At 47.3% G+C, this 18,443-nt stretch overlaps 1 protein-coding gene across 1 annotated transcript; it reads right to left on the bottom strand.

Annotated features, from left to right (window-relative positions):
• Nucleotides 1-8,779: 8,779 nt before the first annotated feature.
• Nucleotides 8,780-17,367, bottom strand: LOC138854743 (uncharacterized). The gene is made up of 2 exons (XM_070099521.1): nucleotides 17,359-17,367; nucleotides 8,780-10,602 (listed from the first exon to the last, which is right to left on the bottom strand). The coding sequence occupies exons 1-2, from the start codon at nucleotides 17,359-17,361 to the stop codon at nucleotides 9,346-9,348; spliced, it is 1,260 nt and encodes a 419-aa protein (XP_069955622.1). The 5' UTR covers nucleotides 17,362-17,367; the 3' UTR covers nucleotides 8,780-9,345.
• Nucleotides 17,368-18,443: the final 1,076 nt, after the last annotated feature.

Here is an 18,443-nt window from a genome sequence, read left to right as displayed (position 1 = left end):
TAACCCTTTTCCGCTCATGTAATTTAATCTTTCTTCATACGGAAGATTTCTAATGCTATGAATTAATTTTGTCATTCTTCATTAAATGTTTCCTAACGAATTTATATGTATTCTGTAATATGGAGACTAGAACTAAACTGCATAATCTAGGTGAGGCCTTACTAATGATGTATAAAGCTGCAGTATAACCTCTGGACTTCTGTTACTAGCACTTCTTGATATAAATCCCAGTAATCTGTTTGCCTTATTAAGTACGCAAAGGCACTGGTGTCTTGGTTTAAGGTTGCTGCTGACCATAACCCCCAAGTTCTTTTTGCAATCTGTGTGGCTAAGTTCTACGTTGTAATAATGTTGGTAGAATTACCTACAATATGTAAAGTAAAAGGACACAAGTGCAACTAAAGTGACATTTTATTGTGGCAACGTTTCGCTCTCCAGGAGCTTTGTTAAGCCGTATCGGCTTGACATGAAGCGAAACGTTGCCACAATAAAATGTCACATTAGTTGCACTTGTGTCCTTTTACTTTACATAAGTTCTACGTTATTTAATTTATATGTGCTAGTGTTATGGATACTCCCGTGCTTCAGAACCTTGCATTTATCTACATTGAACTGCATCTGCCACTTTTCTGACCACGAATTGAGTTTGTCTAAATCCTCCTGAAGTTCCGTGACATCTTCGTTTGAATCAATTATCCTACCTATGTTTGTGTCATCGGCGAATTTGCTCATATCACTTGTAATTCCCTCATCAAGATCATTGATATATATTATAAACAACAACGGGCCCAAGACTGATCCCTGTGGAACGCCACTTGTTACAGATCCCCACTCGAATTTAACCCCATTTAGGCACACTCTCTGCTTCCTATTGGTGAGCCATGATTCGATCCATGACAGCACTTTTACCCCAATGCCATGAGCTGCCACTTTCTTTAACAGTCTCTGATGTGGTACTCCATCAAAAGCCTTACTAAAATCTAAATAAACAATATCGAATTCTGTATCGTGATCAACAGCCTTAAAAGCTTTACTGAAAAAGGTTAATAAATTATTTAGGCAGGAACGGCCTCTCGTGAATCCATGCTGAGTATCATTAATCAGATTATGCTTATCGAGATGGCTTCTTATAATCTCAGCTATAATTGACTCTAGTAATTTGCCTACAGTTGAGGTCAGGCTTATTGGGCGGTAATTAGATGGTAACGACTTGTCCCCTGCTTTAAAAATAGGAATAACATTAGCCATCTTCCACATATCAGACACTACACCTGTTTGAAGAGATAAATTAAAAATATTAGTTAATGGTTCACAGACTTCCATTTTACATTCCTTAAGAACCCTTGAAAAAACCTCATCAGGACCCGGTGACTTATTTTGCTTCAGTCGGTCTATCTGCTTCACAACCATCTCACTAGTGACTGTGATGTTACATAATTTATCTTCTTCAGGCTCACTATAAAAATTAATTACTGGAATATTGTTAATGTCTTCCTGAGTAAAAGCCGAGAGAATATAATTATTTAAAATTGTGCACATTTCTTCCTCCTTGTCAGTAAGACAAGGATAGTTTATAGAGGAGAGGAACTACATAATTGTCTGGCCAGTATAAGTCACTTTTCAGAAGAATATACTTTAATACATCACAGGAGACCATTGTATGGGCCAAACATTCCTGAAATTATAATTCCCAAGTGATGAATAGCAAATTTTGCCTTTTTGGAAATACCTTTTGCCACTTTGAAAATAAAAATACACAAGAAAATATGGAAGTACACGAGAGTACATAAGAAAGACAAATAGAATATATATATATATATATATATATATATATATATATATATATATATATATATATAGTAACCATGAACGAGTGGTATTTAATCAATAACAACACTGTGACTTGCCGGGGATCGAACCCGTGTTGTTTTAGCCCGCCTCATGGTGAGCGAAATATCACGGCGCTCTAACCCACTGGACCATACAGTCTTACAAAGATCATGCATCCAACAGAGCTAGGTGTTGGACCGTGATCCGAGGACATACGATAGTGTGGGTACCTCAGAGCTAATTTCATTCAGGTCCCCGTTTGGTGTACTTGCCTACAGTGGTCCAGTGGGTTAAAGCGTCGTGAATTTTCGCTCACCATGACGCAGGCTGAAACAACACGGGTTCGATACCCCGGCTAGTCGCAGTGTTGTTATGATATATATATATATATATATATATATATATATATATATATATATATATATATATATATATATATATAGATATGGGTGTGTGTATGTATGGTGTGGTAGAGAGAAAGATAATGTAAATATTGTCTGACGTGTTTATGTTTCCCGTGAAAGTGATGATTAATATTTATAACAGTAGTTCACCTTCCCTCCTTCTACCTGCCTCCCTCTAGCTCCCTCCCTCCCTCTACTTCTCTCCTTCTACCTGCCTCCCTCTAGCTCCCTCCCTCCCTCTACTTCTCTCCTTCTACCTGCCTCCCTCTAGCTCCCTCCCTCCCTCTACTTCCCTCCTTCTACCTGCCTCCCTCTAGCTCCCTCCCTCCCTCTACTTCCCTCCTTCTACCTGCCTCCCTCTAGCTCCCTCCCTCCCTCTACTTCCCTCCTTCTACCTGCCTCCCTCTAGCTCCCTCCCTCCCTCTACTTCTCTCCTTCTACCTGCCTCCCTCTAGCTCCCTCCCTCCCTCTACTTCCCTCTTCCTTCCCTCTAGCTCCCTCCCTCCCTCTACCCCTCCTTCTACCTGCCTCCTCTACCTCCCTCACTCCCTCTACTTCTCTCCTTCTACCCTGCCTCCCTCTAGCTCCCTCCCTCCCTCTACTTCCCTCCTTCTACCTGCCTCCCTCTAGCTCCCTCTAGCCCCTCCCCCTCTACTTCCCTCCTTCTACCTGCCTCCCTCTACCCCTCCCTCCCTCTACTTCCCTCTACCTGCCTCCCTCTAGCTCCCTTCTACTTCCCTGCCTCCCTCTAGCTCCCTCCCTCCCCCTCTACTTCCCTCCTTCTACCTGCCTCCCTCTAGCTCCCTCCCTCCCTCTACTTCTCTCCTTCTACCTGCCTCCCTCTAGCTCCCTCCCTCCCTCTACTTCCCTCCTTCTACCTGCCTCCCTCTAGCTCCCTCCCTCCCTCTACTTCCCTCCTTCTACCTGCCTCCCTCTAGCTCCCTCCCTCCCTCTACTTCCCTCCTTCTACCTGCCTCCCTCTAGCTCCCTCCCTCCCTCTACTTCCCTCCTTCTACCTGCCTCCCTCTAGCTCCCTCCCTCCCTCTACTTCCCTCCTTCTACCTGCCTCCCTCTAGCTCCCTCCCTCCCTCTACTTCTCTCCTTCTACCTGCCTCCCTCTAGCTCCCTCCCTCCCTCTACTTCCCTCCTTCTACCTGCCTCCCTCTAGCTCCCTCCCTCCCTCTACTTCCCTCCTTCTACCTGCCTCCCTCTACCTCCCTCCCTCCCTCTACTTCTCTCCTTCTACCTGCCTCCCTCTAGCTCCCTCCCTCCCTCTACTTCCCTCCTTCTACCTGCCTCCCTCTAGCTCCCTCCCTCCCTCTACTTCTCTCCTTCTACCTGCCTCCCTCTAGCTCCCTCACTCCCTCTACTTCCCTCCTTCTACCTGCCTCCCTCTAGCTCCCTCCCTCCCTCTACTTCCCTCCTTCTACCTGCCTCCCTCTAGCTCCCTCCCTCCCTCTACTTCCCACATTCTACCTGCCTCCCTCTAGCTCCCTCCACTCCCTCTACTTCCCTCCTTCTACCTGCCTCCCTCTAGCTCCCTCCCTCCCTCTACTTCCCTCCTTCTACCTGCCTCCCTCTAGCTCCCTCCCTCCCTCTACTTCTCTCCTTCTACCTGCCTCCCTCTAGCTCCCTCCCTCCCTCTACTCCCTCTACCTTCCCTCTAGCTTCTACTTCCCTGCCTCCCTCTAGCTCCCTCCCTCCCTCTACTTCCCTCCTTCTACCTGCCTCCCTCTAGCTCCCTCCCTCCCTCTACTTCCCTCCTTCTACCTGCCTCCCTCTAGCTCCCTCCCTCCCTCTACTTCCCTCCTTCTACCTGCCTCCCTCTAGCTCCCTCCCTCCCTCTACTTCCCTCCTTCTACCTGCCTCCCTCTAGCTCCCTCCCTCCCTCTACTACCCTCCTTCTACCTGCCTCCCTCTAGCTCCCTCCCTCCCTCTACTTCCCTCCTTCTACCTGCCTCCCTCTAGCTCCCTCCCTCCCTCTACTTCTCCTCCTTCTACCTGCCTCCCTCTAGCTCCCTCCCTCCCTCTACTTCCCTCCTTCTACCTGCCTCCCTCTAGCTCCCTCCCTCCCTCTACTTCCCTCCTTCTACCTGCCTCCCTCTAGCTCCCTCCCTCCCTCTACTTCCCTCCTTCTACCTGCCTCCCTCTAGCTCCCTCCCTCCCTCTACTTCCCTCCTTCTACCTGCCTCCCTCTAGCTCCCTCCCTCCGTCTACTTCCCTCCTTCTACCTGCCTCCCTCTAGCTCCCTCCCTCCCTCTACTTCCCTCCTTCTACCTGCCTCCCTCTAGCTCCCTCCCTCCCTCTACTTCCCTCCTTCTACCTGCCTCCCTCTAGCTCCCTCCCTCCCTCTACTTCCCTCCTTCTACCTGCCTCCCTCTAGCTCCCTCCCTCCCTCTACTTCCCTCCTTCTACCTGCCTCCCTCTAGCTCCCTCCCTCCCTCTACTTCCCTCCTTCTACCTGCCTCCCTCTAGCTCCCTCCCTCCCTCTACTTCCCTCCTTCTACCTGCCTCCCTCTAGCTCCCTCCCTCCCTCTACTTCCCTCCTTCTACCTGCCTCCCTCTAGCTCCCTCCCTCCCTCTACTTCCCTCCTTCTACCTGCCTCCCTCTAGCTCCCTCCCTCCTTCTACTTCCCTCCTTCTACCTGCCTCCCTCTACCTCCCTCCCTCCCTCTACTTCCCTCCTTCTACCTGCCTCCCTCTAGCTCCCTCCCTCCCTCTACTTCCTCCTTCTACCTGCCTCCCTCTACCTCCCTCCCTCCCTCTACTTCCCTCCTTCTACCTGCCTCCCTCTACTCCCTCCCTCCCTCTACTTCCCTCCTTCTACCTGCCTCCCTCTAGCTCCCTCCCTCCCTCTACTTCCCTCCTTCTACCTGCCTCCCTCTCCCTCCCTCTACTTCCCTCCTTCTACCTGCCTCCCTCTAGCTCCCTCCCTCCCTCTACTTCCCTCCTTCTACCTGCCTCCCTCTAGCTCCCTCCCTCCCTCTACTTCCCTCCTTCTACCTGCCTCCCTCTAGCTCCCTCCCTCCCTCTACTTCCCTCCTTCTACCTGCCTCCCTCTAGCTCCCTCCCTCCCTCTACTTCCCTCCTTCTACCTGCCTCCCTCTAGCTCCCTCCCTCCCTCGACTTCCCTCCTTCTACCTGCCTCCCTCTAGCTCCCGCCCTCCCTCTACGTCCCTCCTTCTACCGGCCTCCCTCTAGCTCCCTCCCTCCCTCTACTTCACTCCTTCTACCTGCCTCCCTCTAGCTCCCTCCCTCCCTCTACTTCCTCTCCTTCTACCTGCCTCCCTCTAGCTCCCTCCCTCCCTCTACTTCACTCCTTCTACCTGCCTCCCTCTAGCTCCCTCCCTCCCTCTACTTCCCTCCTTCTACCTGCCTCCCTCTAGCTCCCTCCCTCCCTCTACTTCCCTCCTTCTACCTGCCTCCCTCTAGCTCCCTCCCTCCCTCTACTTCTCTCCTTCTACCTGCCTCCCTCTAGCTCCCTCCCTCCCTCTACTTCTCTCCTTCTACCTGCCTCCCTCTAGCTCCCTCCCTCCCTCTACTTCTCTCCTTCTACCTGCCTCCCTCTAGCTCCCTCCCTCCCTCTACTTCTCTCCTTCTACCTGCCTCCCTCTAGCTCCCTCCCTCCCTCTACTTCTCTCCTTCTACCTGCCTCCCTCTAGCTCCCTCCCTCCCTCTACTTCTCTCCTTCTACCTGCCTCCCTCTAGCTCCCTCCCTCCCTCTACTTCCCTCCTTCTACCTGCCTCCCTCTAGCTCCCTCCCTCCCTCTACTTCTCTCCTTCTACCTGCCTCCCTCTAGCTCCCTCCCTCCCTCTACTTCTCTCCTTCTACCTGCCTCCCTCTAGCTCCCTCCCTCCCTCTACTTCTCTCCTTCTACCTGCCTCCCTCTAGCTCCCTCCCTCCCTCTACTTCTCTCCTTCTACCTGCCTCCCTCTACCTCCCTCCCTCTACTTCTCTCCATCTACCTGCCTCCCTCTAGCTCCCTCCCTCCCTCTACTTCCTCCTTCTACCTGCCTCCCTCTAGCTCCCTCCCTCCCTCTACTTCTCTCCTTCTACCTGCCTCCCTCTACCTCCCTCCCTCCCTCTACTTCCCTCCTTCTACCTGCCTCCCTCTACCTCCCTCCCTCCCTCTACTTCTCTCCTTCTACCTGCCTCCCTCTACCTCCCTCCCTCCCTCTACTTCCCTCCTTCTACCTGCCTCCCTCTAGCTCCCTCCCTCCCTCTACTTCTCTCCTTCTACCTGCCTCCCTCTACCTCCCTCCCTCCCTCTACTTCCCTCCTTCTACCTGCCTCCCTCTAGCTCCCTCCCTCCCTCTACTTCCCTCCTTCTACCTGCCTCCCTCTAGCTCCCTCCCTCCCTCTACTTCTCTCCTTCTACCTGCCTCCCTCTAGCTCCCTCCCTCCCTCTACTTCTCTCCTTCTACCTGCCTCCCTCTAGCTCCCTCCCTCCCTCTACTTCTCTCCATCTACCTGCCTCCCTCTAGCTCCCTCCCTCCCTCTACTTCTCTCCTTCTACCTGCCTCCCTCTAGCTCCCTCCCTCCCTCTACTTCTCTCCTTCTACCTGCCTCCCTCTAGCTCCCTCCCTCCCTCTACTTCCCTCCTTCTACCTGCCTCCCTCTAGCTCCCTCCCTCCCTCTACTTCCCTCCTTCTACCTGCCTCCCTCTACCTCCCTCCCTCCCTCTACTTCCCTCCTTCTACCTGCCTCCCTCTACCTCCCTCCCTCCCTCTACTTCCCTCCTTCTACCTGCCTCCCTCTACCTCCCTCCCTCCCTCTACTTCCCTCCTTCTACCTGCCTCCCTCTACCTCCCTCCCTCCCTCTACTTCCCTCCTTCTACCTGCCTCCCTCTACCTCCCTCCCTCCCTCTACTTCCCTCCTTCTACCTGCCTCCCTCTACCTCCCTCCCTCCCTCTACTTCCCTCCTTCTACCTGCCTCCCACTAGCTCCCTCCCTCCCTCTACTTCCCTCCTTCTACCTGCCTCCCTCTACCTCCCTCCCTCCCTCTACTTCACTCCTTCTACCTGCCTCCCTCTAGCTCCCTCCCTCCCTCTACTTCCCTCCTTCTACCTGCCTCCCTCTAGCTCCCTCCCTCCCTCTACTTCCCTCCTTCTACCTGCCTCCCTCTAGCTCCCTCCCTCCCTCTACTTCTCTCCTTCTACCTGCCTCCCTCTAGCTCCCTCCCTCCCTCTACTTCTCTCCTTCTACCTGCCTCCCTCTAGCTCCCTCCCTCCCTCTACTTCCCTCCTTCTACCTGCCTCCCTCTAGCTCCCTCCCTCCCTCTACTTCTCTCCTTCTACCTGCCTCCCTCTAGCTCCCTCCCTCCCTCTACTTCCCTCCTTCTACCTGCCTCCCTCTAGCTCCCTCCCTCCCTCTACTTCCCTCCTTCTACCTGCCTCCCTCTAGCTCCCTCCCTCCCTCTACTTCTCTCCTTCTACCTGCCTCCCTCTAGCTCCCTCCCTCCCTCTACTTCTCTCCTTCTACCTGCCTCCCTCTACCTCCCTCCCTCCCTCCCTCTACTTCACTCCTTCTACCTGCCTCCCTCTAGCTCCCTCCCTCCCTCTACTTCCCTCCTTCTACCTGCCTCCCTCTACCTCCCTCCCTCCCTCTACTTCTCTCCTTCTACCTGCCTCCCTCTAGCTCCCTCCCTCCCTCTACTTCCCTCCTTCTACCTGCCTCCCTCTAGCTCCCTCCCTCCCTCTACTTCCCTCCTTCTACCTGCCTCCCTCTAGCTCCCTCCCTCCCTCTACTTCTCTCCTTCTACCTGCCTCCCTCTAGCTCCCTCCCTCCCTCTACTTCTCTCCTTCTACCTGCCTCCCTCTAGCTCCCTCCCTCCCTCTACTTCCCTCCTTCTACCTGCCTCCCTCTAGCTCCCTCCCTCCCTCTACTTCTCTCCTTCTACCTGCCTCCCTCTAGCTCCCTCCCTCCCTCTACTTCCCTCCTTCTACCTGCCTCCCTCTAGCTCCCTCCCTCCCTCTACTTCTCTCCTTCTACCTGCCTCCCTCTAGCTCCCTCCCTCCCTCTACTTCCCTCCTTCTACCTGCCTCCCTCTAGCTCCCTCCCTCCCTCTACTTCCCTCCTTCTACCTGCCTCCCTCTAGCTCCCTCCCTCCCTCTACTTCTCTCCTTCTACCTGCCTCCCTCTAGCTCCCTCCCTCCCTCTACTTCCCTCCTTCTACCTGCCTCCCTCTAGCTCCCTCCCTCCCTCTACTTCCCTCCTTCTACCTGCCTCCCTCTAGCTCCCTCCCTCCCTCTACTTCCCTCCTTCTACCTGCCTCCCTCTAGCTCCCTCCCTCCCTCTACTTCTCTCCTTCTACCTCCCTTCCTTCAGCTACCTCATTTCCTCTCTTTTTACTTCCTTTCCTCTTTGTATGGGTTTTATTGCTTCCCTGTAATAATAATAATAATAATAATAATAATAATAATAATAATAATAATAATAATAATAATAATAATAATAATAATAATAATAATAACAATAAACAGCAGCAACAACAACATGAGAAACTAGGAGAACGAAAAGCATATATTAAATAATGAAGTTTTATTTGGTTGAAAACTGTGGTACAGTAGCTCTTGACAGTGCTCGATACGACGTAAGCTGTCAGTGGCCCTGTAAACTATCAACAAGAAATGGACATGAGTGATAACAAGTGAAGGTGGTTCTTGAGGTTAACTTCTGTCACCCTTGTAGTCTTGAAGGAACAACAGTTTAGAAGTCAGCTTAGTAGTCTTGAAGGAACAACAACTTCGAGGCCAAGTGTCTTTCTTGTAGTCTTGAAGGAACAACAACTTCGAGGCCAACTGTCTTCCTTGTAATATTGAAGGAACAACAGTTTAGAAGTCACCTTAGTAGTCTTGAAGGAACAACAACTTCGAGGCCAACTGTCTTCCTTGTAGTCTTGAAGGAACAACAACTTCGAGGCCAAGTGTCTTTCTTGTAGTCTTGAAGGAACAACAACTTCGAGGCCAAGTGTCTTTCTTGTAGTCTTGAAGGAACAACAACTTCGAGGCCAAGTGTCTTTCTTGTAGTCTTGAAGGAACAACAACCTCGAGGCCAAGTGTCTTCCTTGTAGTCTTAAAGGAGCAACAGCCTCGAGAGTCAAGGTATAATTATTTGCCGTACATGCTCGAACCTCCGCCCACTATTCCACCTCCACCGATGCCTCCTCCTTGAACTAACAGAGAGGGGCTTATTGGAACTTGGAAAGCCTTTGTGATGGATACTCCACTACCAAATCCAATATCACCACTGCCGCCTCCTAATCCACCTCCTCCAAATCCACTACCTCCTAATCCACTTAAACCAGGAGCAGCATAACCACCTCCAATAGACCCACCACCTAATCCACCAACACCTAATCCACTACCACCTAATTCACCACCACCTAATCCACCACCACCACCTCCTAATTCACCTGAACCAAGAGCAGCATAACCACCTCCAATAGAGCCACCACGTAATCCACTACCACCTAATCCGCTACCTCCTAATCCACCACCACCACCACCTCCTAATCTACCTAAACCAGGAGCAGCATAACCATCTCCAATAGATCCACCACCTAATCCACCACCAAATCCACTATCTCCTAATCCACCTAAACCACCTCCTAATCCACCTAAACCAGGAGCAGTATAACCACCTCTAATAGGTCCACCACCTAATCCACCACCACCTAATCCACCTAAGCCAGGAGCAGCATAACCACCTCCAATAAGTCCACCACCTAATCCACCACAACCTAATCCACCACAACCTAATCCACCACCTCCTAATCCACCTAAGCCAGGAGCAGCATAACCACCTCCAATAGATCCACCACCTAATCCACCACAACCTAATCCACCACAACCTAATCCACCACCTCCTAATCCACCTAAGCCAGGAGCAGCATAACCACCTCCAATAGGTCCACCACCTAATCCACCACCTCCTAATCCACCTAAGCCAGGAGCAGCATAACCACCTCCAATAGGTCCACCACCTAATCCACCACCTCCTAATCCACCTAAGCCAGGAGCAGCATAACCACCTCCAATAGATCCACCACCTAATCCACCACAACCTAATCCACCACAACCTAATCCACCACCTCCTAATCCACCTAAGCCAGGAGCAGCATAACCACCTCCAATAGGTCCACCACCTAATCCACCACCTCCTAATCCACCTAAGCCAGGAGCAGCATAACCACCTCCAATAGGTCCATCACCTAATCCACCACTCCCTCCAAAGCCACGTCCTCCACCATTTACAAAAGCACCTCCAACTGCAGAGGCACCACTGCCTCCACCTGCGCCACTGATGTAGGCGGCGCTGCAGAGGCTCGCCAACACAGTCTGATGGATCAACAACAGCATCCCTCTCTATAACAAAAGGAAACAAAAATCCATCATTAATTTTCGAGATTTTAAAATATTGCTTTAGGATTATGCAAAATAAGATTCATTAATAATTAATAAATTGGGGAAGAGTTTTATATTCGAGAAGTTAAAGAAGTTAAGCTGTGTGACAGGTCCTTGACCACCTCACCCACGTCATCACAGAGCGTGTGTGTGTGACAGGTCCTTGACCACCTCACCCACGTCATCACAGAGCGTGTGTGTGTGACAGGTCCTTGACCACCTCACCCACGTCATCACAGAGCGTGTGTGTGTGACAGGTCCTTGACCACCTCACCCACGTCATCACAGAGCGTGTGTGTGACAGGTCCTTGACCACCTCACCCACGTCATCACAGAGCGTGTGTGTGTGACAGGTCCTTGACCACCTCACCCACGTCATCACAGAGCGTGTGTGTGACAGGTCCTTGACCACCTCACCCACGTCATCACAGAGCGTGTGTGTGTGACAGGTCCTTGACCACCTCACCCACGTCATCATAGAGCGTGTGTGTGTGACAGGTCCTTGACCACCTCACCCACGTCATCATAGAGCGTGTGTGTGTGACAGGTCCTTGACCACCTCACCCACGTCATCATAGAGCGTGTGTGTGACAGGTCCTTGACCACCTCACCCACGTCATCACAGAGCGTGTGTGTGACAGGTCCTTGACCACCTCACCCACGTCATCATAGAGCGTGTGTGTGACAGGTCCTTGACCACCTCACCCACGTCATCATAGAGCGTGTGTGTGACAGGTCCTTGACCACCTCACCCACGTCATCATAGAGCGTGTGTGTGACAGGTCCTTGACCACCTCACCCACGTCATCATAGAGCGTGTGTGTGACAGGTCCTTGACCACCTCACCCACGTCATCGTGTGTGTGTGACAGGTCCTTGACCACCTCACCCACGTCATCACAGAGCGTGTGTGTGTGACAGGTCCTTGACCACCTCACCCACGTCATCATAGAGCGTGTGTGTGTGACAGGTCCTTGACCACCTCACCCACGTCATCATAGAGCGTGTGTGTGTGACAGGTCCTTGACCACCTCACCCACGTCATCATAGAGCGTGTGTGTGACAGGTCCTTGACCACCTCACCCACGTCATCATCAGGTCCTTGACCACCTCACCCACGTCATCATAGAGCGTGTGTGTGTGACAGGTCCTTGACCACCTCACCCACGTCATCATAGAGCGTGTGTGTGTGACAGGTCCTTGACCACCTCACCCACGTCATCATAGAGCGTGTGTGTGTGACAGGTCCTTGACCACCTCACCCACGTCATCATAGAGCGTGTGTGTGTGACAGGTCCTTGACCACCTCACCCACGTCATCATAGAGCGTGTGTGTGTGACAGGTCCTTGACCACCTCACCCACGTCATCATAGAGCGTGTGTGTGTGACAGGTCCTTGACCACCTCACCCACGTCATCATAGAGCGTGTGTGTGTGACAGGTCCTTGACCACCTCACCCACGTCATCATAGAGCGTGTGTGTGTGACAGGTCCTTGACCACCTCACCCACGTCATCATAGAGCGTGTGTGTGTGACAGGTCCTTGACCACCTCACCCACGTCATCATAGAGCGTGTGTGTGTGACAGGTCCTTGACCACCTCACCCACGTCATCATAGAGCGTGTGTGTGTGACAGGTCCTTGACCACCTCACCCACGTCATCATAGAGCGTGTGTGTGACAGGTGACACCTCACCCACGTCATCACAGAGCGTGTGTGTGTGACCTTGACCACCTCACCCACGTCATCATAGAGCGTGTGTGTGTGACAGGTCCTTGACCACCTCACCCACGTCATCATAGAGCGTGTGTGTGTGACAGGTCCTTGACCACCTCACCCACGTCATCATAGAGCGTGTGTGTGTGACAGGTGTGTGTGTGTGTGACAGGTCCTTGACCACCTCACCCACGTCATCATAGAGCGTGTGTGTGTGACAGGTCCTTGACCACCTCACCCACGTCATCATAGAGCGTGTGTGTGTGACAGGTCCTTGACCACCTCACCCACGTCATCATAGAGCGTGTGTGTGTGACAGGTCCTTGACCACCTCACCCACGTCATCATAGAGCGTGTGTGTGTGACAGGTCCTTGACCACCTCACCCACGTCATCATAGAGCGTGTGTGTGTGACAGGTCCTTGACCACCTCACCCACGTCATCACAGAGCGTGTGTGTGTGACAGGTCCTTGACCACCTCACCCACGTCATCATAGAGCGTGTGTGTGTGACAGGTCCTTGACCACCTCACCCACGTCATCATAGAGCGTGTGTGTGACAGGTCCTTGACCACCTCACCCACGTCATCATAGAGCGTGTGTGTGTGACAGGTCCTTGACCACCTCACCCACGTCATCATAGAGCGTGTGTGTGACAGGTCCTTGACCACCTCACCCACGTCATCATAGAGCGTGTGTGTGTGACAGGTCCTTGACCACCTCACCCACGTCATCATAGAGCGTGTGTGTGACAGGTCCTTGACCACCTCACCCACGTCATCATAGAGCGTTTGTGTGACAGGTCCTTGACCACCTCACCCACGTCATCATAGAGCGTGTGTGTGTGACAGGTCCTTGACCACCTCACCCACGTCATCATAGAGCGTGTGTGTGTGACAGGTCCTTGACCACCTCACCCACGTCATCATAGAGCGTCAGGTGTTGTAAGCTAACAGCGAGGTGTAATCTCTCCTTTATATGTCTTCTGATCTTTTATTTTTATAGTTCCTTGATAATGTGAGAAATCACGAAAACGCTTGGAAAGTCAGTATTTTTCACAGTGGTTGTTTTGTATATATATATATATATATATATATATATATATATATATATATATATATATATATATATATATATATATATATATATATATATATAATATATATATATATATATATATATATATATATATATATATATATATATATATATATATATATACATGACACTCTCCTTAAGACCATGCTAGGGAGTGTATTGAATCTTTCCCTTGAAGATTGACAGTGGTTGCAAGCCTCACTTCCGGTCAGGCTTGGGGGGCTGGGAGTACGCAGATCCTCTCAGGTTGCTCTACCAGCTTTCCTATCCTCTTCCATAGCATCAAACGAGTTAAAAAGACAAATTCTTCCTAACAACCTCAGTGACTTAGCAGGAATACAGAACCCTAACTATGCCAGTGCCCTCACTGAATAGGAGACTCTTGCTGCTCCAGCACTAAACCCTAGTGCCACACTGACTTACAAGCTGTCAAGTTGGGATGGTGCTTGGCAACCTGCTCAGGGCTGCAACATCAGACAGGGAGATTGCCCGTCTGCAAGCTGTGAGCGCACATCACTCCGGGGACTTCTTCCAAACAGTTCCTATATCGGCAATGGGAACGCGCCTCGACCCTAAGACCCTCCGTTTTGCAGTGTCCTGCGTCTTGCTGCCTCAATTCACACGGAATATACGTGTAGACCAATATGGTATACATGGTCTTAACTGTTCCAAAACCAAGGGCTGGCATACAAGACACAATGAGGTCAACGACATCATAAAGAGAACTCTTGCTACAGCTCTATGTTGGGTGACAGAGAGGAGCTGCTGACTACAAGCAGGAGAACAAGATCAGCAAGTACAGGGACGTAACCCAACAGTATCAATTTGTCCCAGTGGGATCAGAGACCTTGGGATCATGGGGAAAACATGCCACACGTTTCCTAAAGAAATGGGTTCCAGACTCATCAGCACCACCAGGGACCCAAGAGCAGCCACTTTCATGTTCCAGCGCCTCAACATGACCATCCAGAGGGGAAATGCATACTGCATACTGGTCTTGCATCCAGCTTTGAAGGAGGTGGAAGAGATTCATAACCTTTGATATATTGTACCATTGTATTCATTTTTGTGTTTTCTATCAATGTATTCTGTCTATTAATAAAGTTCACACATAGCTTAAAAATATAGGGGGGGGGTAGGAGAAGAAAATATTCAAACAGCTCCGGGGAGCACCTTGAGTTTTCCCTGAGGTGCGTTTATTGCCTTCTCTGAGGATGAGGCTCCCCAGTCCAGTTCTAGTGGTGGTACCTCCCTATATTAAATATATATATATATATATATATATATATATATATATATATATATATATATATATATATATATATATATATATATATACATATACATATATATATATATATATATATATATATATATATATATATATATATATATATATATATATATATATATATATACATATACATATATATATATATATATATATATATATATATATATATATATATATATATATATATATATATACATATACATATATATATATATATATATATATATATATATATATATATATATATATATATATATATATATATATATATACATATATATACACACACACACACACACACATATATATATATATATATATATATATATATATATATATATATATATATATATATATATATATATATATATATATATATATATATATATATATATATATATATATATGCAAAACAACCACTGCGAAAAAACAGTGAAATTCCAAGCACTTTCATGACTACTCATATTATCAAGGAACAATAAAAGTAATGCATCAAAGAAGGCATATAAAGGGTCTAGCCCACACCTCACTATCACATCCCACAACAAAGCAACACCTAACGCGCGACTCATAAGAAAGAGAACACTGCAGCAGGACCGCTGACCCAACTAGACAGGTCCTTAACACAACCCACCAACAAACTATTCTACCCAAGAATTAAGAATTTTAAAATTTATTATTTGTCCAATGTATTATTAAATTCTTCCCAAACTCTATTAATTATAAATGGATCTAATTTATATAAACCAAAGGAAATATTCATATTATTGTCAAAACTGCTTTTTATGAAACAAGATTCAATTATATTCCTGTCGACCATGGACTTGCTTGATACTACTTTCTCAACTTTTTGAAAATCAATTGGATGGTTAAAATCTCTTACATGAATAAATAGAGCATTGGAATCTTGTCCAGTTCTAATGCTATATTTATGTTGTTTTAATCTTAGTTCGAGATTTTTACCAGTTTGACCGTAATAAACTTTATCGCAAATTTTACAAGGAATCTTATAGAGACATTCATCAGGTTTTTGGGGGGAATTCTTGATACAGTAAAAAAACTTTTGATAAAGAATTCCCCCCAAAATGCTGATGAATGTGTCTATAAGATTCCTTGTAAAATTTGCGATAAAGTTTATTACGGTCAAACTGGTAAAAATCTCGAACTAAGATTAAAACAACATAAATATAGCATTAGAACTGGACAAGATTCCAATGCTCTATTTATTCATGTAAGAGATTTTAACCATCCAATTGATTTTCAAAAAGTTGAGAAAGTAGTATCAAGCAAGTCCATGGTCGACAGGAATATAATTGAATCTTGTTTCATAAAAAGCAGTTTTGACAATAATATGAATATTTCCTTTGGTTTATATAAATTAGATCCATTTATAATTAATAGAATTTGGGAAGAATTTAATAATACACTGGACAAATAATAATTTTCTTGGGTAGAATAGTTTGTTGGTGAGTTGTGCAAAGGACCTGTCCAGTTGGGCCGGCGCGCGTCAGGTGTTGAACCGTTGTGGGATCTGATAGTGAGGTGTTGGACAGACCCCTCCCCTCAAGGAAGGTTCCTTGATGTTGGTGAGGGGCTCTTGATTTAGGGAATTGGATCTGTGCTCCAGTTCCCCAAATTAAGCCTGAATGCCTTCCACATCCCTCCCCAGGCGCTGTATAATCCTCCGGGTTTAGCGCTTCCCCCTTGATTGTAATAATAATAATAATGGACAGACCCCTTATATAGCTTCCTTGGATGCTTTACTTTCATAGTTCCTTGATAATGTGAGTAGTCACGAAAGCGCTTGGAATTTCTCTATTCTTTCAGAGTGGTTGTTTTGCATATATATATATATATATATATATATATATATATATATATATATATATATATATATATATATATATATATATATATATATATATATATATAACATGTACCTTACATGCCACCTTTATATTAACAATGTATCTCTTAAATCTTCTGTACCATATTATGTAATAAAATATTCCTAAAGTGGAATATTCAAACTGCTTCAGGAAGAAATCCAAATATTCTTCCTTGAAGCCTTTTCATCCACTTCTCCGAGGCTATGGGTCCCACAATTTACACCAGAGGTGGACCCCATCCTATATATATATATCTTTTCTTTCAACACACCGGCCGTATCCCACCAAGGCGGGGTGGCCCAAAAGGAAAAACGAAAGTTTCTCCTTTTACATTTAGTAATATATACAGGAGAAGAGGTTACTAGCCCCTTGCTCCCATATATATATATATATATATATATATATATATATATATATATATATATATATATATATATATATATATATATATATATATATATATATATATATATATATATATATATATATATATATATATATATATATATATATATATATATGTATATATACTCTTCCCAAGAATTAAGATTTATTACTTGTTTAATGCATCATTAAATACTTCTCAAATTGTATTAATTATAAATGAATCCAATTTACATAAACCAAAGGAAATATTCATATTATTTTCAAATTTGTTTTTAATGAAACAATCCCGTGTCTTGTCTTGCATAAGTTAAGCAAATATCCATATATGACTTACCATGTGTAGTGTAGGTTGACTGTGGTGTGAGGATACACTGCAAGTCTTTCCTTATATACCAGCCTGGTCAAGACTTTTTATGTACTGCTGACTTGATATTATGCACCAGTCTTACGCCACGTGTGACCACTTGTCTGGTGCACCTCTTGCAGCAGCGTCACGATAGGTGTGTGTGTGTACATATATATTATATTATATATATATATATATATATATATATATATATATATATATATATATATATATATATATATATATATATATGTGTGTGTGTGTGTGTGTACTCACCTATTTGTACTCACCTATTTGTGGTTGCAGGGGTCGAGTCCTAGCTCCTGGCCCCGCCTCTTCACCGGTTGCTACTGGGCCCTCTCTCTCCCCGCTCCATGAGCTTTATCAAACCTCGTCTTAAAACTGTGTATGGTTCCTGCCTCCACTACGTCATTTTCTAGGCTATTCCACTGCCTTACAACTCTATGACTGAAGAAATACTTCCTAATATCTCTCTGACTCATTTGTGTCTTCAACTTCCAATTGTGGCCTCTTGTTTCTGTGTCCCCTCCCTGGAACATCCTGTCTTTGTCCACCTTGTCTATTCCACGCAGTATTTTATATGTCGTTATCATGTCTCCCCTGACCCTCCTGTCCTCCAGTGAGGTCAGGCCGATTTCCCTTAATCTTTCCTCATAGGACATTCCCCTTAGCTCTGGAACTAACCTTGTTGCAAACCTTTGTACTTTCTCTAGTTTCTTGACGTGCTTTATCAAGTGCGGGTTCCAAACAGGTGCTGCATACTCCAGTATGGGCCTGACATACACGGTGTACAATGTCTTGAATGATTCCTTACTAAGGTATCGGAATGCTGTTCTCAGGTTTGCCAGGCGCCCATATGCTGCAGCAGTTATCTGATTGATGTGTGCTTCCGGAGACATGCTCGGTGTTATACTCACCCCAAGATCTTTCTCCTTGAGTGAGGTTTGCAGTCTTTGGCCACCTAGCCTATACTCTGTCTGTGGTCTTCTGTGCCCCTCCCCCATCTTCATGACTTTGCATTTGGCAGGATTAAATTCGAGAAGCCATTTGCT

Source organism: Cherax quadricarinatus, chromosome 68 (assembly GCF_038502225.1).
Source record: "Cherax quadricarinatus isolate ZL_2023a chromosome 68, ASM3850222v1, whole genome shotgun sequence".
Classification (NCBI taxonomy): Eukaryota; Metazoa; Arthropoda; class Malacostraca; order Decapoda; family Parastacidae; genus Cherax; species Cherax quadricarinatus.
Note: the sequence above shows the minus strand (reverse complement) of the source record. Positions and strands in the feature narration are given on the sequence as shown.